The 26,398-nt window shown below is 36.4% G+C and overlaps 1 protein-coding gene across 1 annotated transcript in view; it reads left to right on the top strand.

The window, feature by feature from the left end:
- The window catches only part of CCDC141 (coiled-coil domain containing 141), a 95,109-nt gene that overhangs the window by 22,649 nt on the left and 46,062 nt on the right, over window positions 1–26,398 (top strand). The window contains exons 6-8 of the mRNA XM_086465972.1: window positions 4,828–4,947; window positions 15,052–15,246; window positions 24,514–24,686. Of these exons, the coding sequence (XP_086322098.1) occupies window positions 4,828–4,947; window positions 15,052–15,246; window positions 24,514–24,686 (488 nt within the window). The remainder of the gene's footprint in view (window positions 1–4,827; window positions 4,948–15,051; window positions 15,247–24,513; window positions 24,687–26,398) is intronic.

Raw genomic sequence — 26,398 nt, 5'->3', positions numbered from 1 at the left:
GGATTCCCAGACTTTGATCCTCATAAAAGAAGCCCCATACCTTGAAACCAAATAAGTTTCTGACATCCTGTCAAACTCACTCCATTATTGGTCAGTCATAATCTTTCCTGAGAGTGTAAGTATTCTGGTTAAAGTATGCATGTGCCTGTATGGATTAATTGGTTTTAGTATTTCACAGTTGCAAACGTTCCCTTCAAAATTGAAATGATTACTTTTATTTGCTAACGTTCTAAATAACTTCTGCATTTGGGAACATTATGCAAACAACATCCTTTCTTAAAAAAAAGGTCAAAAAAAAGCATACAGGTTTTACTTCTACATAGGCAAGAAACATCACAAATGAAAAGGACTGTTCTACTATATTGTAACTTGAAATGCTTTTGTTGACTGGTATACGTCATGTTTAGTGGTGTTTGGGGTATTTTATTTCCAGGGTCTTTTACAGTCCTTCACAAACCTGGTATAGCAAGCCACTAGTAGTTACTCTGGGACAATGCAATACTGATACTTAGTTCTTTCCCATAAAAGATTATTTCATTATTCTTCTTTATAAGCCTCTACTTGATCTCGGAAACATCACTAAAGCCCAGACTTTAAACTGAAGTGCTGCATTTTTCTTTAAAAATATGTCTGTGGTCCCATTTTGCCCTAAATTGTTATTTATGAAATTAGACAAGGATGCTTCACTAGCAATATTGTGAAGAGAATGTACTGAGGATCAGGGAAGGGCTTAGGTGCTATTGTTATGAAAAGACTGAAATGTCCCCAAGATGAACCAAGATAGATACGTATTGTCATGATGATGCCTTCACATACCGATGATAAAAATTTTATTTCAGATAAAAGATAGTATGGAAAGCATCAGGCACTCAAACCCAGTGATTATTCTGATGACAAAAACCTGTCTGGTACTTAATAAATTCAGCTTATTGTGAATGCAGGGGAGAAATTATTTGAGAATGGCTCATCCTACAGTTCAGAAGGGGTATGTCAAATACATAATGCAGGCTGCTCAAGTTCAAACTTCCTGAGGTAAGGTCAGAATTAATTTATGGCATGTAAGTGTGTGTGTTTGTCACGATCCACTCAGTGGACTCACGATGGTTCATTTGCTGTGATCTCAAAGTGCAAAATTAAGGCACCCACACCAAAGAAGTTTGCTAAAATCAAACAGTGAAATTTTATTGTTTGCCCGTAAAGCGACGTGCGATAAAGAGGGTGAAAAGAAAGGAGAAAGTAAAGTGAAAAGAGGAAAGAAGTCAATAGCTACCACCGCGGGTCCAAGGAGTCCCTATGGTCCCAGGTCCAGGCAGCATCCTGCTGGTCCTAATGATTATCGTGATCCTGGTGGGGGAAGCTTCCAAAGTTCGGGTGCTGAGGAGCCCCTTTTTATGCCAAATAGCACCCCTTGCTCCTCCTCTGCATCTCCAGCTCTTCTTGGCTCCATCGATGCTGATCGATCCTTCTTGATAACAGTTCTCAGGCTCGTCCCTGGCACTGGAGACTGGTACAGTACTGTTTCGCCAAAACAGAGCCGTCTTGCCTCTGCAAGGCTCCCTGCTTTGGCTGTTATCTCCAGTCCCGCCCCCCCCCGTCCCGTTCCCCCCCCCCCCCCCCCCCCCCCGCCAAGGTTTCTAGAAAGCAGAAGCAGATAGCAGCATCTCTATCCTTTTTTCTGTTTCTTACCAGATGCAGCTCTTGTCCTTGCTCTATCCAGGGCATAATGACCTTACGATCCTGGCATTCCATTCCCAGGATCAGCAACTGCTTCTCAGGCAGGCCGCTGCAAACTCATGTCAAGATGTTAGCCTAACTTTCAGAGTCCATATTCCTGATGACGAGGTTGAGACAATGCTGGTTTTGGACCGACGCTTACAGTGTTTTAATACATACAGGAAGAAAGGGAGTGAAAAAACAAAGGTTTTCCTAGTGGGAATAATTTCTAGAAAGAAAAGTGTGTTACTACTTAATTTCTATTCTCTGCTATATTTGCTGCTCCTCTCTATAGTCTCATGTCAGATTGTTCAAGAGGTTCAGTAGAGCCTAGGACAACATATTTGCGTATAAGCTTTAAATTGGTGTGTGCAAGAATCCCCCTCCTTCTGAAAATATCCCTGGCCACACCAGTGTATTGGGTGCAGTTCCCAGGCCTGGCAGCAGCAGGGCTGCAGTGGTGGGCAGCCTCTGTGAGGAGCAGCCGGGGCTGCCCCGAGGTGGACACAGCCGTTTCCAGCCAGCTCCACAGCCACCCCACCTCTGAGCACTTCAGTGAAGCTGGTGGTGCCTCTATTAAAATGTTTTTAAGAAAGGGTAAAACACTGCACAGACATAGTTAGGAGTGAGGGGGAAGAAAAAAGAACAAGGAACACCAAGGTCAATGAAGAAGGAGGGAGAGGAGGTACTCCGGGTGCTAGAGCAGGTATTCCCCTGCAGCCTGTGGAAGTTTTGGAAGAGACCACCCCACAACAGGCATTTCCTTGCAGCCTGTAGAAAGGACCGCATGGGAGCAGATACCTACCCTGCAGCTTGTGGAGGAGTCCATGCTGAAGCAGGATGTCCTGACAGGAACTGCAGCCCCTGGAGTTACCTCCTTCCCCAGGAAGAAGGTGTGGCACTGTCATGTACTGACCATAACCCCCCTGTTTCCCATCCCCCTGTGTGACTCAGTGAAAGCGGGTAGGTAGAGGAGTTGGGAATGAAGGAGTGAAATTGAGCCTGAAAAAAGGGCTGGGTAGGAAGAAGGTGGTTTAGGTTTTGTCTTTATTTCTCATGAAATCTGTAATTGGCAACAAATTAATTTAATTTTCCCCAAGTTGGGTCTGTTTCACCTTGATGGTAATGCGTAAGTGATCTCCCCGTCTTTATCTTAACCTGTGAGCTTTTTAATTTTATTTTCTCCCCCTGTTCTGTAAAGGAGGAGTAGTGAGAGAGTGGTTGGGTGAGTGTCTGGCAGCTGACCAAGAACCCACCACAACAAGCTAATCTATGCTGCTGGTTTGGTCCCCCTGGCCCCAGTTATTGGAAAACTTACTTCCCCTTTGGAATTGACAATGGGAAATGTAGGAAGGTAAAGGAAGACTATAAGTATTGAAATCACCCAGACCATAATCAGTGCAAACTGAGCAGTTTAGCAATCTGAGAAAATGTTGAAGAGCCTTTGATTTCTGATGTGGATTATTAATTGCAAACAGAAAAGCTAATTATTGTAAATGAATAATAAAATCTGTTTTTTTAAGAACAGGAGTGACTTTAGATTTCAACCAATCAAGGAAAACCACTGTCTTTTTCAAACAGATGTATTTAACCTTCTCTCCCATCCTTCCACCAAAATCACTGAAAATCGTGTTCTGTGGGCTTCTTTCTTAAAAAGCAGTTAAATATTCCCAGCTGTTGCAGAAGAGCTAAGCTAGCACAACTGAAATGACTCAGAGGTATTAGCTGCAGTGGGGTGGAAACCAACTGATTAAACTCACTGTAATGGGGAGAAATATTGCCAAGTGGTAAAGGGGTGAATACTTAACTATAACAGGGTTAAAGAATGACTTTTTGCCTCTGCCTAACATTATAGAAATACTAGTTTGTTTTGCTAAGCAGTTACATGATACAGAGAACAGTCCTAATTTACAGAGAATTTTTTCTGTCCCTTTTAGCTTAGTTCTTAGTGTCCATTCCATTCATAGTAAATGTTCTGTGAAAATGTTCTTCCAGGAAAAATGTTTCAATCAGTAAGTACGTATCTGGAGGATATGCTCAAGAGATGAAGGTTTGGTAGTAAAATAACTTGTTTACTTTCCTAGCTCTGTTGAACTCCTGAGATAATGTGTTCAATTTTTTGTTTTTAACTGAAAATGTTTTCAACACATTTTAAAGTTTCTTCCATTTTTAGAATTGTTTATTAAAAATATCTTCTACATGACCAGATAAAAAAAATGATCTGTAGTGGGCTATTAAAATTTGTAGTACCTAGAGTACAAAGTAATTCTAAATATGCTATATATGATTTAAGTATAGTGGTGACTTTCCAGACTGAAACGATTGGAGGAAGTCTCCTTGATACTAATAACTCATTCTGACTACTATTTTAAAATGTAAAGCTTCACTCAGGAATTCTTGTCATGTGTTGTTTACAAAGAAAGTGAGAAGTACCTACTATGAATCAAGCAGAAATAAATGCAAGTCATTCTGTGCAATTTAGAAGTTTTACTTGTATACTGAGTATGTTTGCTGCATATACTTGCTGAAGTAAGTCTAGTAAGATGTAATATTTTTTTTTAAGGCATTAAAGTTTATTCCACAAAAGATTATCTCAATATCTTAACCAAGTTTTTCAAGCCAGGGATGGGGAGATTCTATTAGGTCACAAGGCCTGTTTAGTGGTCTTTTTTTTTTTTTTTTTTTTTTTGGTAGTCTTGCTGATGTAGTCGGATTTATAGTCTTTCACTGTACGTGAAAGGATATTTTTAAGTTAATCTGATTCTAGGGAAAATGTGCAATATCTTTATCGTGTTATAAAACACGCATTTATTCTGTGTATGACTATAACTTAATTTTTGGTTTACTACGTTAATTTATAATTTGATCATACTCGGTGAACACATTTCTGTCTGTTTCACTCTTTGCTTTGACAACAATCCTTTCCTTCTGCACTTATTAACATTTAAATAATACAAATGCAAACATTTGAATAAAAGCATGAACAGTAGAGAAGAAAAATGAAAGGAATGAAAACTAGGGCTGCTTTTGTAGATGAAAATCTCTTGTACGTATTTAAAGAACGGACAGTTGCTTCTCAAATCTTTCAGTAACTGAACTATTTTTATTATTTAGGTAACATCTTGGTATAAGAAAAACATCAGAGACTATTTTCACAAGCAAAATCTAGGCTCATCTTTGTTGGAAAATGAAAAGTTACTTCAAGAGCTTGAAGAAATGGAAGTCAAAGCGAAAGTAAGACATATGATAATTGATATGTGAAGCAACTTTGAAAATGAGTAGTAAGACCTGAACTTGGGCATTTAATAAGGACATATAGGAGTAGATACTTGGTATGTGTATATAAATTGTGTATTTCTATATGTCTAAATGAGAATTTTTTTCATTTTGCTTCTTTTAATGCAGGCCTCCATGTTTCTCAGTGGTTTTCTCATTAAAAAATTTAAAAGCTATTGATAAGGTAAAAGAAGAGTAGCCCTTGATATTTAGTTGGTTTTTCAATTTAGTGATTAAGTTCCGGACTATAATTTACGTATTAAACCATGTTCCAAACAATAAAAGAAAAGCAATTTTATTAGAATATTACCAAATTTTACTGTTTACAACGGATAAAAAGCCAGCCACTTCTACCATAATTAATTGTCACTGAACTCTGTACGTGTTTGGAAGACATATTTGCCCACTTATTTCTTGGGAATAAAAGTAATTAAAAACACTCTTTTCACTGTGAATGTCAGTTTTCCAGAGAACAAATCTACTACTATCCCTTATAAAAGCAAGACGGGATTAAAGAAAATGTTGATACACAAAAAAAAGGATATTTGTATGATGTGAATTGTGTATCTTTAGAACTTTTTTCTAGATACCCTAATTGTGCTATCATCGGGTAAGTGCTGTCGCTGGATCAGGATCATTCCTAACTGCATCATTTTCAAGCAATTGTATTTGGATAACACAGATGATCAAGTAGGCCTTTTTTATCCAAAAAACATTCCAAAGAAACAAATGGTTTTTTAAAAGCTATTGTGTTGATAGCAACTAACAGCTTTATGTTTGTTCACACTTGTTTCCTTTTAAGCTTTGTAGTTAGAAGTCACATATTTGGCTATTTGCATAATCTATAGTTAACTGCTTCAGTGTTGTCATGTAAGCAGAATAAAAGAATATTTCTAATGCTTCTTCAAGCAGCATGTCTGAAAACTAATTTTCTTGATCTAGGGAAGATGTGCAGGAAAAGATAAATTCTGCTGTAGAGCCTGAACAGACCTTTGGCACAAGAAAAGTGAAAAATAAACAGTAAATGAGTAAGCTGTGGGGTGTTTCCAGAGAAACAGGGACCCAGAAAAATAACTGATGTGTCCTTAAGTATTGCTGAATTTTAGAAATAGCCAAATGGTCATTAATCTCCCACATGTTCGATGTTGAAAGGCTACTCTTCTAATTTGCTGTCTGAATTAGAAATGATACTCTAAGTGCAGAAAGGAGAACAATATATATTTTCATTTTGTATAATAATCAATCCTTTTCATGGCTAGGAATCTAGAAACTAACTTATAACCATAACACTTATTATTACAGTTTCACCTAAAATTTCTCTCTTACATATTGTAATTGATCATTCATATCATCTTACTGAATTGCCTTTTTTCCTAAGGTCATTTAAAAGTGTTTAGCATTAAAATTTTTTGTTGCATATCCATGTGAATTTAGAACACCTTACTTTTAGCCTTCTGCTGTTCTTACTTAGCAGCATGTTCTAGCAGAGGGAAATCAAATTCTTGAAGTGGATGTTACTGAACATGCTGGTTATGCTTATGATATGCAAAAAGAGTGGACAAGTTGAGCTGCACACTGCAAATATATTTCGGAAAGCTGAGTTACAGGGCTTTGTGCATTAGTTTTTACAGCACTGAACTGCAGATGTTGAGACCACAATAAAGGAGGAGCCTGACATCTTGATTTTAAAATTCAGATAAAGTATACAAATCAAATGTGTACTCCAGTAAATATTTGTTAGATAGCAGAGGTTAGTATTAGATGTCATCACTGCACAAAGTCGTGTTTTACCTGTGTGGTTGGAACACACTGAAATAAAGAAGAACCTAGAAATTAACTTGGCATCTTTACTCACAGACAAAGTAAAAACAGACTTGTAAGATATACCGTGTCTGCACATGAAACTCCCTAAATCTTCAGCAACTTGCAAGCCTTCAGCATCTGACTGCTGATCTGAAGTATTTTGACTTCATATGTATTTTGGAACTGCAGTGCTGTGTGAATTACTCATTCTGTTTGAGAAGGTGTTGACTAATTCCATGCAGAAGTTTAGGGAAGGCCAGTGAAGAACTACATACAATATTAAAAGTTATTTTACTAGTCCCGGAAATAGAAATATTTCCTCTGTGTTCCCATACATGGGTATACAAAATACACTTAAGCCACTTTTCCTGTAACATTTTCATTTCAGTTTGTTATGCAACGTGATACTATTTTCCAGGGCCACTACTTTCTAGGATACGATCTCATACCAGTAATGACATAAATTCATGGTAAGTCTGAAATCGCAGGTAGCTGTTTTGTTCAAATGAGCCTGCTTCAAAAAAAGGTTGTGCTAAATCTCTATAATTGATCCTAATTATTTCATAGCACTCTGCTATTTTTTGTGCAACAAGAAACTTTATTAAGCAATGGGTTTATATTTTCTTCCAAATCACCTGTGAAATTACTAAATATAATGTGTCAAGAACATGTTCAAGAACAGAATGATTTAAATAATACAATACTAGCAATTTATCTATCTTCCATAAAGCAAACGTCTACAATTCCAAAAATATGTCTTCAGGCTGCATTCAGACCAAAAAAATATGGTGCTGTATAACAACTCTGCTACACCTGTGCAACCTAATGTACTTTGCAGACAATCACAGTATCACTGTAAAATGAGACCGAGTACCTTGTAACACAATCTGCTGTAAAAGCATGCAACATGATCTGCTTTTTGGAGCTCCAGTTAGCATAGACTTTGCACACGTGCATGTGATCACCACACATTTGTGTATTTGCTGGGCATTTCTGTGGTAAGTGTCATCAGAATTATTTTGCATTTGTTTGATTTTTGTTGTATGAGATTTTTTTCTGCAAGGACTAACTTTCTTCCTGAAATCAAGAGTTGCTATGTACTTTGACAGTAATTTGTAATATGTCACAAAATTGTAAAACACTCATAAAAATATTGCCAGGTTCACATGGAAAATTGGGGGGGAAAAAACCCCCACAAACCCCCCACTATACATAGCTATGGTACCATTCCATGTTACTTGGAAAATCTCGGAGTAGAAAGTAACTCCATCTTTTCAAATAGAAGGACAACTAACTGCATTAGTGCTTCAAAATTCCTTCACCTCTATTTCATTGACCAATGTTTCTTTAATGTTTTATTGAGATAAAAGCAGACATCAGTTTTTACTGCGCATACATTGGAAGCAGTCTCTTTAGCAATAGGAAAGATACAACACAGGGTTTTTTTCTGGTAACACTAAATCTACAGTTGCAATTACCTTCCCTTTGAGAATCCCTTTAGTGTCCAACATGTTCTAATAAAGAAGTGAATATTCTACATTAATTTTGGATTGAAATGTAACTTCCAGAAGCCTTCAGAAATTTTATCAGTTCAGTTAACTCTTTCATCAGTTTATGTGAGAAGATATGGAAATTGTGAAAAACATTTTGGTTTATGTTCAGAAAGCACTTTTAGGAGTACCTTACAAATTGGCTAATTAATTGATTGCATGCATTTTCTGTAGCTTGGTCATTGCTTAGAGCACAGCTGATGCCTGTTGCCATTTGTTTAGTTCCCTCATGCCAAAACTGAATGTTTCCAAAAAGCAATTAGGGGCTTTATTTTATTTATCTTGCTTTGAAAATGGAGGTAGATTTTGGTTAGTGTCTTTCTCATACTGTCTGAATGGCCATGACAATTTCTAATGGCATTCTGTTAGAAGTAACAAGGACATTGATAAACTAGTCTTAAACTACTTTGAGATTTCTGTGTTGGGATCTAAAGTGGTGTAAATTAATCTTTTCAAGTAACATTTCATATGTATACAGTAGCTTTGAGGGTATGGTGAAAAGTTTCTGTGTAATAGACAGGCAGAGCAAGTGTTAAGTGCTCTCATAGGGAGTGAGACAGTGGAAAGTTCTGGTATTTGAACAGTCTCACACAAAGGAAATGCACTTGTGTTTACTTACATGTATTGTTGCATTAAGACAAACAGGACAAACTGTTTGCTTAAATTGTTCACAGGCTAGCCTAAGGAGGATTTTCAGGATTAACACCTTATTTAGGTGACTGGGCTGAGAGAAGAAAAAATGGTTTATTACGTTCTCAAGTTGGTATCTTCTCTTGAACCTCAGCTTACTAAGAGTTAAAACCACTGAAAACATTATCGCTGTCTTGTACAATAATCAAGACCAAAGAGAAAAAAAATGATTCATAGTTGGAAAAAAAGCAGTCAACCCTCCCAAACACCTCACACACTCCAGAGCTTTGAGAAGAGGCAGATTTAGAAAATCATGTTTCAATGGGAATATCTGCTGGCCCTGTTTCACTGCTTGCTGTCACATATTCATGTGTACTGGAGGTGCTCAACATTGTCAAATAGAACTGCTAGAACCACTTTGGGCCAAATAACTTTAGAGATAAAGAAAAGCAGTATTCTAAACAGTTTGCATTTTGTCTAGGTTCTGCCACTTTTCAGGACTGAACAATGCTGGAATCAGTCCTCTTTTTAATAAGATTAGTAACAAGATGGAGAGTACTTCTCTGTTTTATAGATCTGCATGCTTCTTGGACTGGAGTAGCCATGCTAGGTAATCACATGCTCTAATGAAGTTTCAGGATGGTTCTTAATGACCACATTAAATATCACTATCAATGGTATTAATTGCTGTATATGTTGACATTAACATGAGGATCGAGAATATTGAATTCACCTGCTTTTTTCCCCAGATCTCACAGCTAATGCTTAGATGCGTGGAAAAGTTAAATGTCTTTCTGGAGCTTTCTTCTCCCTCTGGCCTTCCTGGAAGTGTCACACTCCTTTACCATTCTCTGCATGGATGTAAATTTGGGGTATCCATCTCTTCTTGCCATTTTTTTCTGGGACTGGCATTCTATTGGGGAGTTTAGCAACTACTGCATTTCACCTGCATAACAGATGTTTTAACACACTCCTGTATTTTGATAGTTAGGACAAAGCATGTAAAGAAAAAGAATTTTTCTTTATGGGCAATTTTATTTTTACCTAAACATTAATCTTTCACGTGTGGCAGATGCAAATATGCATTCATCTATCAGGTACTTCTCACTGTCTGATTTTCCTGTAGTGGCATCTTATTGCCTTGGGAGAGTGCTCCTTTTCCATCTATTACTTTTCTGTTAATGGTTTGGGTTTGGTTTTGATTTTTTTTTCTGGAAGGTTCCTTTCTGTCCTAGCATTATCTTTTAACATCTCTCAACCATTTTCTGGGAGGTGATTAACTCTGAATTACTTCTTCCTCTTTCAGCCTGTTGATTCTAACAACTCACTGTTAAATACACTGTTGGACTTGATGATCTTATAGGTCTCTTCCAACCTAATTATTCTGTTTCTATGATACTTAGACGATATGCAGCCATCCACTGAACTTCCCAAATGACAGATCATATGGTAATTGTCATTTGCAGTTGTATTAGGGCACACTGTTTTATTTGTAATTTGAGGGAATGATACAATTATATTAGTAGTTATACTGCAATGTAGTTCTTGAAGGTAAAAGCCTTTCAAATATTCACAGGGGCTAAATTATCAATGTACCAATGTATCTAATGAATCAATTACAGGCAGAAATGAGGCTCAGAAGAAGTACAGATGTGAACATATTTTCAATGTGGGAGAAGGGGCTGATTTATCACATATTCTGAAAAATACATAATTTTTATACTTTATTTGCTTGTGGTTTAAATGCTACATTATCTACTAGATGGATCTTGATCTGAAGTCAAATAGATGTGTTTCAAGGTTTCCTCAGCTTAACCCTGAATGTTCCAGCGCAGACAATTTTACACAACTACTCAGGTTTTAATCCAAGGTTCGAATTTTTAAGTAAGAAATGTTTACAGTATAAACCAAAAAAGCCCATTTATTCCACAACAGTTGCTTAATAACAAGACAAAATTGTAGGTATTTCTACTTCTTTTTTTTCCAGGCTTGTGCTGGGTATTTTTGAAGGCAGAAAAAGTTCAAGATTTTTACTTAAAGCCACAATAATTTTACTTCTTCAGTTTTAACATTCTTGAAAAAAATCAAGGAACTGAGAAAGAGGTTGTTTGTCTTGCCAAATGGAATAGTGAAAGCAAGTGGTTAAAAGACTTACTACTGTGAAGAAAAGTAAGAATAGTGACATGAGCTAAGGAGACACATTAAGTGTAGGCACATACAACGCGATGTGTCTTTAACAGGTCAGAGGAATTCACAAGCATTTCTTGACAAATTGAAGTCAAGGTAATAGTAGGCTTTGTGTTCCTTTCAGGGAAAATTAGTAATAAATATTTCAGTGCTGACTGACAGATTGTTATGCATTTGACATGTAGAAGGCTGAAGGACAGAAAAAAATGACAAAGATTTTTCCACTGAATTTGTATGTCCTGTTGATGGAAAGTATAGGGGTTTTATGTGTAGAAACATTTCTTTATAAATAGAAAGCTGAAAATGAAATTGTCGCTAGTCGTCTTATAGAAAATTGAACCAAGTTTGAGTAATGATCAAATAGGATAGCAAATGAATTTAACTACATGTCATGGAGGCACCCACACAACAGCCAGAGCAGTCACTCAGAACACCCCTACAGACCAAGCAAACGGCAAGCGTGGGTGCCAGGCAGAGGCACCCACAAAACAGTCAGGGCAGCTACTCAAAATGGGGATTTATTCCAACCGAAGTTAGAGAACACTCTGACAGACCAAAGTAAAGTTCGGATGTCAGCTGGGAATATACCACTACACAGCTGACTTAAGAATTCCTAAGTTGTTTTTTTTTTTTAAACAAGCATCTAAGAAAAACTATCCAAAATGTGCATACGCTCATCTGCTAAACTGGGGGAAAATACATTTTACGGGTACCCTGGGCTAGAATCACCGACCCAGAAGGGGCAAGGGTCACTCAAGGATCTATCCAGCAGTGTTCACCCACCAAAGGTGAGGGGGATGAGGGCTCTCAACCCCAGGGAGCTTCCTCAGGTGGGTTCTGACCCAAGGGGAGAGTCCCCAACCACAGCCCACTGCTCTGAGTTGGACCAGCTCAAATCGGCTGTGCGGGGGGGCCCAGTTGGTTTCAGGTCAGGGCAGGTACACCTGCCACAGTACATTTAATATCCTCAGAGCGTGTGCAAGGTTGTGATGTTCACAGAATATTTAGAAATATAAATTATTATATTAAATTGGTGTTTTGAACTTGTGTGGACGGTTAGAGAGGAAGCTTGCCTCAGTATAAACGAGGTAGAATTTAACCTCTGCTTTAAGATCACCTGTTGGGCACCTTATACCAAACAGATTTATGAATGTTGTTACAGTGAAATCCTCTCATAGGAAATCATTTGACTACACATTGATTCATTTTCTTACAATTAGCCTTGACTGCTGTAATTAAAATTTACACATTGTGATACGCTGAAACAATTCACAACTTTTTTGGTTTTCTGTATCTGCTTCTAAGCTAACTATAGACAGTTTCTTTTCCTGTTATGTTGAAATATGCATTTTTCATTCTTGCATAAAATATTATTTTTAATTATTATACAAATAGTGTATAATAGCAAAATGAGGATACATATATTCAACTGCGCTTTCTTTGCCTTTTTTTCAGTTAATTATTATTAGTCCCAGCTAAAAGGTCCCAAATGCAGTGCTGTTTTCTAATTCTCATTTACATTTATATGTTTAAATGTAAATGAAATTTTGATTAGAATCTGACCATGGAATATACTTTGTATCAGTCGTTCCAGCTGCGAGTATTGGAAGTTGATGACATTGTGGTGCTGAAAAAATTGGATGTCACGGGTTCACAACTTGTTCATAAATAGGCCAATTTAGCTATGTGTATGGAGAGACCTCTTTACTGTTTGGTTGTTGTTTTTTTTTTTTTTTGCAAGATTAATTCTTCAAGTGAAAAGGAACAAATACAGCACAGCAGACTGTAATTATCCTCAAAATCCTCATTCTCACTGAATATTACTTAGGACAGAGAAACAAAGACAGGATTTTATGAAAAGGGAATTGTGCATTACATAATACAGTGCAGGGTTTCACTTAATTAAAAGTACAGGCTGAAGATTACTGCATCCTGATCTCAGAATTGGTTGTTATTTCAATTTGAAAGAAAAATAAAACAAAAACAGTCCAGAAAGATTTTTCTATAGCTGTTTACCAGTGATAAGACAAAATGAAATAAATGGGGGGAAAAAAATTGCTTTTATTGTGCCCCAGATTAATCTCTTATTTCACTATGAAGCTGAAAGTGTACAGTTCAAGTCATACTTATATGTTTCATTTTTTATTTTGAGCATTTTCTCAAGAAGTGTTGTGATTTAATTGCAGGATATTCTAAAACAGCAGTATTTTTTACAAGTGTACAAGGAAACATAGTGGGCAGAATTTGGCCTTCAGCTGATTGCTTGTGGAAGAGCTGAACTTGAAAAATCTCTAAGAGGGCTTTTCATAAGGGTTCTCTCATGGAAGGAAGGAATGATTAGCATGAGTGGGACAGGTGTGAATCTTTGTAGGCATACAGTGCGGGTATACTGAAGCATAACCACAACACAACTCTCAATGGAATTCTGGGGTTCTGACACATCTTTCTTTTTCAAAATGAAACAAAGGTAAGTTTGTTGAAATGTGTGGATCTAATTTTCTTACCAAACCACTTAAAATCTGGTTGAAACATTTTAACACTATTGAATTATTTTGTTGTTTTGTTGTTTGGTTTTTTTTTTTAAATTTGTAATAGTATAATAGAAGTTAAAAACAAAAGTAGATTTAACAAGAAAAAGCTAAATAAGGTGTAACACACATCTGTAGATTTTTACAGCTGCTTAGGTCTTCCATAGCAGAAAGGTGAGGAATATTTACCACAGAGGAAAAATGACTTACAAACTCAGCAGGATTATCATAATTTTTTTTTTCCTATTAATCATATTTTTAAGATGAAGAAATATGTTGCGTTAGACAGAAATAGAGTGCTGATCAAATAATTCTGTAATCTGAGACATTTCTACTGCTTCAGTGAAGGTGTTAGCAGTCCTTTAAAGTTTACTACCGTGAAGTCTTTTTTTAAAATTTTTCCTCCTCAAAAAGCTCAATCCCTAAATAAGCTTTAACATCCTTTTAAATTGGTTTTAATTTAATGAAAATTTGCTTATTATAATCTTGTTTAGAGTTTCATTTATCATATAAGGTGTGCACCCTTTTATTCCTCAACTTTGCTGAAATACTTGTCTCTGTGATAACCAGCAGCAGATAGTATCACACACTAATTCACACAGAAAGGTTCATCACTTAATATACCTTGGTAGTTGGGTTTTTTTGAGAGAATAAAAGTATTTTTATGTAATTCATGATTTTGAGACTATTGCATTGCCGTGTAATCAAGAGCACACCAGGCATCACATTCCTTATTCCCATTGGTTTGATCATATTTTAAAATTACTTTTATTACCCATGTCATTACCCTCTGTTTTGGCTTTAGTTCATGTGCTGTGAAGCTGCAGAAATTAATCCAAAGTTCAAGCCAAGAACACATAGGCATGGTCTGAATGCTTGTGCTTTCCATTTTGAAGTGTGTTTTTCACTGACCTGTGAGCAATGCTATTTTTTTTTTCCTGGTTTGTTCAAGTTAATCTAGAATGCAGCAAGGATGATAGCACACCTCACTGTAAGGGAAAGCAATTTGAGTTGATTGATTACTAGACAGCTCTCATCAGAAATAGTCTCACTGGAAGCAGCTATTATCTAGGCAAAATTTTATTTTGGTTTTGGTTAAATAGTTGTTTAAGGGGCTGTTTGTTGTAGGAGTGTGGTCTTACTCATTAGAAATTTCTTGTCTTTATATTATCCAGACCATTTTTCCCAGCAGACACACTAGTAACTGCTAGTTCTGTCTGACTTCTTCTAGCAGAAATACTGTTTTAAATGGTGATAACATTCAGGCATACAAATGCAATACATTTTCCAGTATTAATATTATTATTGTGCAGGTATATTACTTTTCCATGTGTAGTTGATTAAAATGGATTTTTTCCTATTAGGAATGGAATTCCACTGTGGAGCAACTGGAAGCTGAAGCACTTACGATCTTGCTCTCAGAGGACTATACAGAAAAAGAACACTTAAAGCTTTCAAAGCAGAAAATGTGTCTGTTGCGAGAAGAAGTGTGCTTCCATATGGAAGAAAGGAAAGCCCTGCTACAAGAGGCCAACGACTTTTTTCATACTGCTGGCAAGGTTGGTAAGAAGGCAAATCTGTAATAACCTGATAATACAACTGTCAGTGTGCTCTTGAAGGCTGGTATATGTGGGATTATGCAAAAGGAGTTTGCTAAACAATTTAGAATGGAAAATTACAAATCTGATTACCCTTTAACATGACCTTTCACCTCAAACTTCTATCCAAAATGGCAAATGCTTTTTAAAGAACTTTTTTTTTTTTTTTTTAAAAAAAAAAAAACCTATATTGAGAAGAGCACTCAGTTTCCAAAATAAGGTATTTGGGAAATATCTGCCAAAAACCGGACTTTAAGATCATGGGATCTGTCATGATGGCATAATGCTTTAAGGAGATACAGGAGCTGCTCTAAAATGCCCAAAATGTTACAGGCTAGTATGGACACCAGAAACGATGTCTATAGTTGCAGTGGTCTCCACAGGGGCTAATTAATAATCAGACACGAGAAAAATCAAGGACAATGTACTGTGCACATCATATACTACATGATCTGGACATGATGCAACACCAAAGTGGCCAGTTAAAAGAGCACAAAGATCCCTTAGTCACAGCACCAATGATGAATTAAGGTCCACACCTATACTGACATCAGCAAGATAGTGTTAGGCGATAATTTGCATCACTGATGTGTTCATGTGGAGAAGCATGATTCAGATTCCAGAATTAGATTCTTGCACCTCTCACAGGAGAAGGCTAAGAGGGGCCTATCTGTCTACTGAATTCTATACATTGCTTGTTTTGAGAGTTGTGTTTAGGTACAAGCAGCCTTGACTAATATGTCTGTTTACTTTTCTGTGTCTTCCTAATTTTATGTAATGAAAATGGGTAAAGCATTGATGACCAAAAAAAAAAGGAATGTTTTAAACCTGAGTTTTTACTTTTTCAAACATCAAGTACTGTAATAACTACTTGTATGAAAATTATTTTCATAAATTTGGTCATTAATTTTTGTTGCCTATAATACTTTTTTCCTGTATGATATAAGCTGTTTATCACACTTTAATATACTTTCAAGAGTTCTATTCATAATTTCTTTTTTTTTTTCTCAGTGAACACAAAAAGAATACTTTTGTAGACTTTCTCTTCAAATTGCAGTCCCAAAACAAAAATATCAGATTTTTTTCCTTCACTCATCTTCTCAAGGTATTTTAGACTAGTCACCATGTAGTCGTGTGTGGGTTAGATTGCTTTTGATATTCTTTCTGGCTCAAGGCCTAACATCTTAAAATTCTTTTTCAAATGCTAGGATATTACAGGGTTGCACTTAATTGTAGTTAAATATATATCATGAATTCTTAAATTAAACTGCTTCAATGGGGAATTTTAATAGGTCTTCAGTAAACAAATGTAAAACTTATTGTTCAAGTAAAGAAAAAAGCCCAAAATAAAAAAAAATAAAAAGACTGGGAAAAAAATTAGCTATATGGGAGTACAATGCAGTCAAGGCAATGCATGTAGAAAGGAGTAAAATAATAATGGAATAATAGGCATGATAGAAAATACTTGAGATTCAGCCTGATATAGTCAAGTAGAATTAAAATGGTAAATGTGTGCACTAAAATGGAAAGAAAATAAGTCTTTAGGAATCGGGTGTCTATTCTTTGCTGTAAAATGCTCCTATTTAAAATATTTATAGGCTGGTCACTGAATGTGTATTCACTTGTATTCCTTCTGAACTTTTCTCTTTTGAGAGACTAGATTGAACTTGGAATTAGTCTTTCCAAAAATTAAATGATCCTATGAACAGTTTTCCTTGGTATAAGCAAAAAGGTTATAATCCAGTTTGTGGTGGATAAAAATCAAAACCCTGTTTAGATACTAATTTGACACTAACTTGTACTGTCTTCTAGAAACTCGTTGGAGAGGTGAAAAATAAGTTGAGTAAGAAGATTTTTCCCCTCTTAAGAAGTAGTGCAGTAAAATCTCAAAAACTTCCAATTTCCCGAAAAAGTATTAGAATGTTGAGGTGGGATAAGGATGGCACAGTTAATTTAAAGGTTCTCAACCTAAAATCAGGGTTGGATAAACTCATGGGAACTGCTGATAGAAGATCTGATTAATAAAGAGTTGAGGGAGCTTAATATCATTAGTTCAAATCCACTGATATATGTCAGGTTAACAGTAGCTTTTTATGAGAAGATCAAATGAGGATCAATAAAGGTGGAAATAGTGTTATAACAGACTTCTGTGAGATTATCTTACTGTTATTTCATATGCTGATGTGAAAATTATAATACAAAATCCTCAAGCTACTTTAAATTTATTCAGAGAAAAATTTGTTTTAAGCCTTAAAATGGGAAGAGAAGCAGGGATTTTTATCCATAGATGAGTTTGCAGTGGGGTCCTGTGGATTAATTGCTGGTGTATTTCTGTTTATAATATTTGAAGTTTATATAGGAGCAGTAGGTAATGAAGATAGGCAATCTATAAGCACCTATATGGGCAAGGAAATTTTAGTAATATATGATTTTTTCTATCTAGCAGACAACAAATCCACAGACTTTGCCAAATTCCAATGAGTAATAAAGTGTATTTTTTAAACAGTGAAGAAATGAGCTACTGGAATAATATTCTGTAGTTTTATTATATTTTTCATAACTGTAAACTGGATTATATTATTTAGTTAAATCAAGAAGTAATTTAGTAATTTCTTTGGCTTACCAAATAATAAAAGTAAGTTCTGTTATTACATTCTAGTATTAATGCACAACAATGTGTTAAAGGAAATTTATTTGAGTTAAAGCAGGAGGGTTAAGCAAAGAACCTTCTGTCTCATCAGTCCTTGATGTCAGCAGAGATTTTATTCAAGCCTTTTCCAGATGTGTGCTATCAGATCAGAGAGATATCTTTTAAAAAACGGGTTCTGAATTTTATTCCCTTGATTTGGGGCACAAAATTCTTGAAACACTAGGTCTTTAGCCAGTGGCGCTGACCAACTGCGTGTTACACTGAAGTTAAAGAAAACAAGGGTTTGTGAGCTTTTTGGAGGTACTAAGTACTTAGACTCTGCTAGATGAAGGTGTCCCATTAAATCTTTGGTAATTTTGAAAATAAGTTGCTATATCTGAAAATTTTCCACTGAAGAGAAGGACCTCATCAGTAAAGACCAAACTTAAAATGTGAAATCTCTCTGTTTCTGCTTTACAGCAAGCCTGTTCTTCGAGGGCACATATATCAAGTAGTATTAGCGATGTAAATTTTTTTTCCAAAACCTTTTAGTTAGAAGAGTAGTTAGAAAAGCCTATATTTTAAGGCATCCAAAGACCACATGGTCTTTTTTTTTTTTTTAAGCATATTGTTTGCAGATCATTTATACAAGCTTTAATAACAGATAGTTTCCAAGGATAGTTCCAACAACAATCTTCATAGCTCTGTTAAATGTGCTGAAAAAACAACCTTAAGACTTTGTCTGCACTAATTTTTTTTGTTTTGGAGCACCAGGTGGGGCTGTAATCACATTTGTCTTTAACTTGTACTATGTTCCCTCGGTACTTTTTTAACATGTATACAATAGTTGATGTTGAAATTATTTACAGGTCCTTGAAGTGAGAGGTATCTTTTGCTCCAGTAAGTCTGATCTTGATTTCATTTATAATGAGGGGTCTGAGGTGGGTTAATGGAAACAGTGTGAAAACTACTGCTGATAATTAACCACCTTCTGATTTGGACAAGGAGCTATGCAAATATAGGTCTGACTTTGAGAGCAAAGGGAGCATCTTTTCAGGATACAGGGCTGTCTTTGTGGAAGTACTTGCTGAAGTACAAGTGCTAGCTCAGGTGTGTCTCCACAGCGTGCCATTACACTTCTTATATGTAAGAGTGAACAAAACATTGTAGTTACTATTGTTCAGAAAAGAGATGTGGTGAGTTGACCCTGGCCAAAATGCCTGGTGCCCACCAAAGCCACTCTATCACTCCCCCTCCTTAAATGGACAGAAGAGAGGAGAGAAAAAAATAACAACAGTCTTGTGGGGTTGAGATAAGGACAGGGAGATCACTCAGCATTTACTGTCACGGGCAAAACAGACTCGACTGAAAGGAAATGTAATTTATTACCAATTAACTCAGAGAGGAGTAATAAGAAATAAAACCAAATCTTAAAACACCTTCCCCCCACCCCTCCCTCCTTTCCCGGGCATACCTTTGATCCTGATTTTCCTCCCTCCTCCCCCCCAGCAGCACAGGGGGAAAACAGGGAATGGGAGTTGGGGTCAGTTCATCACTCTGTTGTTTTCTGCCGCTTCTTCCTCCTCAGGGGGAGGACTCCTCACACGTTTCCCCTGCTCCAGTGTGGGGTCTCCCTCACGGGAGAAAGTCCTCCGTGACCTCTCCAGCATGAGTCTTCCCACAGGTTCAGTTCTTCATGAACTGCTCCAGCGTGGGTCTCCTCCATGGTGTGCAGTCCTTCAGGAACCGACTGCTCCAGCGTGAGCCCCCCTCACAGGGTCTCTAGCAGCAAACCTGCTCCAGCGTGAGTTTCTCTCTCTCCACGGGCCACAGGTCCTGCCAGGAGCCTGCTCCGGTGCAGGCTTCCCACAGGGTCACAGCTTCCTTCAGGTATCCACCTACTCTGGCATGGGGGCCTTCCACGGGGTGTAGGCCGTCATCTGCTCCACCGCCCACGGGCTGCAGGGGGACAGCCTGCCTCACCTTGGTCTTCACCACAGGCCGCAGGGGAATCGCTGCTCCGGCGCCTGGAGCATCTCCTCCCCCTCCTTCTGCACTGACCTTGGTGTCTGCAGGATGCTTCTCTCACACATTCTCACTCCTCTCACTCGCTGCAATTACTGCTGCGCAACAACTTTTACACTCTCTTAAATACGTTATCAGAGAGGTGAAAAACGCTGTCGCTGCTTGGCTCGGCCTTGGCCAGCAGCGGGTCTGTCTTAAAGCCGTCTGGCATTGGATATATCTGACATAGGGGAAACTTCTAGCAGCTTTGTACAGAAGCCACCCCTGTAACCCCCCCGCTACCAAAACCTTGCCACGCAGACCCGTTACAAGACATTTTCAGTTGTTCTCAAGGTATACCTGAAATGTGGACTCTCTTTACATGTAAAGGGCAAATAAGCAAAATAGAGCATTAGTTGTTTTGAACTAACTCAAAGAAAATTCCTTTTAGATCTTTTGTATCTCATTGTCATTTTAATTGGTAACGAACTCAGGAAAATAAAAGCACAGAAGTATAGCACTTGCATTGTGTTTGTGCTCTTAAGTTCTGGTGTACATTTGACTGCATTCTGTTGTATATTTGGCCACATTAAGCAATACTTTACTGCATATTTCCAAGCTCCTTGTCTCTTTAATCATTTACATGCCTTGCTAAGCTTTCCTTTAAATATCAGTTCATTTCTATGACTATGTAGTTACCTTCAGTTTGACTTTCTGCAGGGGAATCTCTGCATAGCTATTCTCTGAGAATACTTGGGAAATGATACTCAGAACAATCTGAGATTGCACTAGTATGGAAAAGCTTGAAAATGTTCACTTTGATAGCTTTAAGTAAATAAATAAGGCTTTCGCTGAGTTCAGTATGTTTGCAAATTCACATTTTTTGGTTAGCTGTGGAGTATCTTGTACTTTGCATAAGTTACTTCAAAATTCACCTTTTGATTTTGAACTCCAGGGCATATATACTTTCTCCTGAGTACTTTAGATGCTGGGGTTCTTTTCCTCTTATAAGCAATTGCAAAATTAAAAATCATTTGAGATATAGTATAGATAGTAAGTAGCTTTAAAGTGAACATGCAGGAGGGACTTAGAAGTGGAGCGTTCTCTGCATGGAGCTATGCAGATTAGAACACACACCTCTGCATCATCCAGAGAAACTTATTTTCCTTAAGCTTCTAGTCTCTCTTTTTCCTTGTTAATGGAATTTTCAGGTTTGCATATGTCGTTAGTTAATGATTTTGTGGTGATAACATTCAGTACTGGTAAAAAAATATCATAAATAGGGATCCATCTTGATGAGTAGAAGACTTTACCTTCTCTTGATCTTAGTGACTGGTAAAACATAAGGAACTACAGAGAAACAATTCAACAGGCACAGGACTTTGAAAGCAAGACAACTCTATGCAGACAGATGACAGTAGAGAAGCAGAGGATGTACAGAGGGATTAAATACTTTATTTCCTTGAAAAGAACTCAAAACTGTGATCAGTGGATTAGGAAGACAGAATGAACTAAAATAAAACTAAAGCAAAATCAAAGAATTAAAGTGGGCAAAAAGAACCACCATAATAAAATTCACCATTCATGTTCTGTGTGTACACAACGACAAAACTGAACAGACCAGGAAAAATGCACTGCATGATTTTTGTTGCTTTTTAAAAATTACTTAAAATGGATCCTAGTAATGAAGTGTGGTCAACATAACCATTAACAAGGAAATTTAGAGAGATGTATTAAGATAATTTTTGAATAAGATTCAGATTTATTACAAAGTGCTTTTTTCAATAGTAGGAAATGCCTAAAATGTCTCAGGAAAGAGGGATATTATTTCTACTCATAGGAGTTATGCCCTTGTTATCTTCAGCATACTGGTGTTCATTTTAATTACAGCTTGTAAGGTTTTGCCAGCATAACTGTTGCTTTTCCCTACTAATCTTCCATGCTGAAATGAAAAAACCCCTGCCATTACTGTTAGGCATTTAGATCACTAATTATAACTCTCCTGCATCTTTAACTTGTGAATATATAAGTTGCAAAGTGTTTTTGTGTTATCAGCTGATAGATCAAGTGATACTATTGCTACAACCATATAATTTAATTTATGCTCTGATACCATGGTTGCATGTAGACATGATGCTTTCCTCATATTCTGTTGTCTGTGCCATAACACACTTACGCTACTAAAAAATCAGATATATTCTGAGCAGGATAGGAAAGGTATAGAACTACCAATGACTGCAGCAGCTGCTATGGAAAAAATCAATCTAGATAATATCTTGCGGTAATCAATTTCAGTTGCAAGTAGGAAGCCTGAACATGAGGAAACATAAATTTTTATTCATGGGAGCAGCCTTAATTGATCCCAGTAACAGCAGCACTGAGAACACAGGCACTGCAACCCAATAAAGTTGTCTATCATCCTTGAAGTTGCAGATTGATAAACACGCAAGGCACTCGGATGTGTCTAGGAAGAGAAGCTGCAGAGAAAACATGATTTTTATTTTTATTTTTCTGTCCCAGTTCTCTTCTAAATAGTCTCTTATCCAGTTGAAATTCTGCTCATGTTGCTCTTTGATAAATGTAACAATGGCATATATACCTTTTTTGTTCATTCATTTTAAATTTCCCTATTGCTTTTTAGCAAAACTCAAACCACATTCTTAGATTTGCTGCTTACCTAGTTAAATATGCTAGCTAGTAATACTTATAACAAGTCTGGCTGAGTAGTTAACTCCTTCTGAAATGCTTAGAAATCCATAATTATTCTTGAACACTTTATAACTTTCCTATTACTGTTTAATATTCTTAAGTATGATCCTGAAGATTGGAATTCATTATACAGAACCTATTACAAAAATAAACAAACTTCACTTAATTCCTGAGTTCATGTGAATGGCCTCTATTTCCAGAAAAATCCTTTGAGATTCAAATAAGTCCATGAATTTATGAGTTTCTAAAGGTTAATTCCTGTCTTGATCTGAAGTTTACGACCTTTTGTATACTTAGTAATGACTGAAAGGATTTCATGTTTTAGGAAAAGTCCTTCCTGGGCACCTTCAACTACACTCCTCCTCTGATGGAGTGTTCTTGTTCTTAGAAAATTTTCTGTGTACTGTCAGGATTATTATTTTTTTAATGCTGAATCCTTTATTCTACAAGGAAGAATAACCTGGCAAAGACAATAAAATAGTATGCATGTCCTATTTTAATCTGTGGTGTATAGGAGCTGAATTATTTTTTTTCTCATCCTCTTTATTTTCCTTCATTTCTCTTGCATGATTTCAGTTGTTTGAGAGAGTTCAGGCATCTTTCCTTGCTTCTCTGATCAGCAATAATTCTCAGCTGCTGAGTTCTCGGTTCATATGTAATATGCTGAAGCAAGCTGGGTCATATTGCCCTTTGAGAATCTCGTTGAATTTTCACTCTTCAAGTTTTTATGAATGTAAGACCTTGTAAAAGTCCTTAGAGTCAAATTGAGTCTGCCTCATTCTTTTGCTCTTCTGATGTAGTAATTATAAAGTTGACATCATTACAGATAGTATTTTATCATGTATATAGTTTTGCTGTCTCTCGGAATTCTTCTCAGTGATGAACTGAGGCTGCAAGAACAATGTCTTTTCAGACTGTAAGTCTGGAAAATTGTTCACTGAACCAAAGCTTAGAGTATATATAGAGATTTGCAAAGTCAGAACACAAGTTTGATTGGTGTTACAAACTGTTGATTTCCTTTTAAAAATGTGTGTACAGAGTAGTCCATGTTATAGTCATTATATTTTTAATTTGTTATATAAATGTTCAATGAGAAATTAACGCTATTAGACATTGTCTACTGATTGGCTTTATTTAGATTTCACATTTTTCTGGTGTTTAGAGCAACAAAAAAGATCTGTGTAAGAAAATATGGTGCTATTGTGACGATGTTAATTATGCACAGTAGGTTTGGGCAAGATTTTATTTTACTAATATTAGTATTTACCAACTTTAATAATGGGGTGTAGCAATGTTGTCATTACTCTGTCTAAAAAGACAGGGTCTTTTTAGAGTACTTTTGTCACTTTTTCCTGGTATTCGAATGAGAAACTTCTGCTTGCACTAAAGAAAATCAGAGAACAGGTATAACAAAACCAAAGCTGCATACATGCAAAATAAAGCCCACCTTTTTATAAAAGTATATTTAATTATAATGGTTGGATATACATTTGATGTATTTAAAACACTAAAAAGAAGAACAATTTTGGCAAGATTCTTAAAGAGTGCGCTTCAATAAAACATTGAGTGCTAACACACTGTATTATTCTCATTATTTTAGTTCTGCTTCAGTACATCAAATTGGCCTGACTATTGCTAAAAATGGAATAGTTTGAAATTGAAAGAGTAATCATGATTTTGCATGCCCATACTTACTTTTGTTGAATTATACTCGTGTTCTTCTGTGACCTGCAAAGTCAATATCAGCCCCTAAATTAAAATACTTCTTTTTCATTTCTGAAGAAATGTCAAATACTAAATGTTTATTGATCATCTATTTATGTAAAAGAATATGCATGTGCTTTTAAAATGGAAATATTGACAACAAACGCTTCTTTTTTTTGCAGGTACTCAATGGTCTTGAAGGTATTGAGAATTACCTTAAAATCTTTGATTCAGAAGGCTTACATTTGCCTATCTTGCCAATGAAGTATAAGGAATTACAGGAAGAAATTAAAGGTTACACAGTGACTACCTTGCAAAAGGGACAAACTTTAGTTAATAAAGCCGGTTCTCACAGGTATTCCCTCCATTTTTTGCATATCTGCTGCCTTTCTGCAAACCTGCCTGTTGCTTTATAACTCGACTAGTTAGAATCAGGCTGCATTTAGAGCCAGTGTAGTCAATTGAGTAGATGTGCGTTTAAATGACCTGAAACTCAAAGTTTCTGCCATACTTACCTTTTGCTATTTATACATGCTAATCTCTAACAAAAATCTTTAGCAATACTGCATGCTACTTGTAAGAGTGGTGTCAAACAGTGGAATTGTTATGTTAGGTCACTGTTCAGGAACTGTGATTTAGTTAACATTTTGGAAAAGTAAATGCATGTGAATGAAAATTAAAATATCAGTGGCCAAGAACACTCACTGCTACCCAATGTAAACCTTTTAGACCTTTTTGAAAGTCGTCATTATATCAATTAAAATGTGATTTGATGCAAGACAAAAATACAAGTGTTTAGCCAAGTGCAGAAAATATGGAAGTTTCTCCATTTCTTAGTAGATTTAATATGTAAAGGAAATAACTTTTCTTTTCTTCTGAAGCTTTGGTTACACTGATGATGTACTCTGCAGATATGATTTTTACACTGATGTGAAGCATGACAGTTTAGAATCAGTCCTAGTGGCTTAATATCTCTTACTTTCCAGGTCTTAGTAGGAGGCCGGTGCAGTAAGAATGAAGACCATTTATACTAATGAGTTCTACTTCAGATACAGAGCAGATGACAATGGCTGATGGTTGGCTAGTAGGCAGCTTAACTCTACTTCCCATTACATGCTAATGTCTTTAATTGTTCCAGACATTTGAATACCTTTACTCCAACACAACAACTGAAAGTCTAGATAAGATTTTCATTTAATCTCAAGACCTTGCAAAAAATTTTGTCTAAAATGCCTTCACCTGTCGCCCCAGATGTAATTGGCTTGAACATAGCAAAGGGACAAAATAGAAAATTCAAGTAGGAAGTTGCTTTGAGAACACATGCAGCTGGTTTTACAGTTGTTGTTACTGCTTCATCACCTCCTGATATTTTCACTGAATGGAAAGGAAATGGATTTTCCTCAGTGGAAGTTTGACTTTGATTCTTAAACCAGCCAAAATTCCGGAACACATGCTGCTGTTCTCTAGGACTTGACGTTCTGCTAGATGTTACCTCAACAGAAGCAGATGTTGTATTTCAAATTGTCTGCACAGCATTGATTAATGTTAAGAACACCAAAGACCTTGATAGAAGGAATCCCTAAAATAAAAAGTAATTAATTTTCTTTCTTCCTTATTAAGATTTTTTCAAATATGTTTAAACAGTCTAATTCAGCGGTGGGATAGCAAGATATCATCAGTACACATCAAGAAGAAAGGGATGAATTTGTCAAAATAACTCTATCTGTCATTTCTGGTAAAATTCAACAAAAACAGGTAAAGCCACAGGCAGATCTACTGTGTACCAAAACACTGCTCAAGATGTTCTGTAAATAAATGCAGAAGGTAAGATTTCTGCCTAGACACTATAATTTAAAAAATGGCAAAGCATTACAGCTGAAGCAGCAGTGAGTTGGAGAAGGAAGGTGGAACTTAAAACATCAATAGGCAATGTCACTAGAAATGTGTTTTGCTGTTTCTAAAGAACAGTGAAAAATCCCAGGCTTTCAAATATTTTAAATGTCTTCTTGCATCATAAAAATAAGTAAGCCCCTTTCTAAGAAAGTAAGCAGAGGATATTGTGGCTTT

This window comes from Leptosomus discolor, chromosome 5 (assembly GCF_034619465.1).
Source record: "Leptosomus discolor isolate bLepDis1 chromosome 5, bLepDis1.hap2, whole genome shotgun sequence".
Lineage (NCBI taxonomy): Eukaryota > Metazoa > Chordata > Aves > Leptosomiformes > Leptosomidae > Leptosomus > Leptosomus discolor.
Note: the sequence above shows the minus strand (reverse complement) of the source record. Positions and strands in the feature narration are given on the sequence as shown.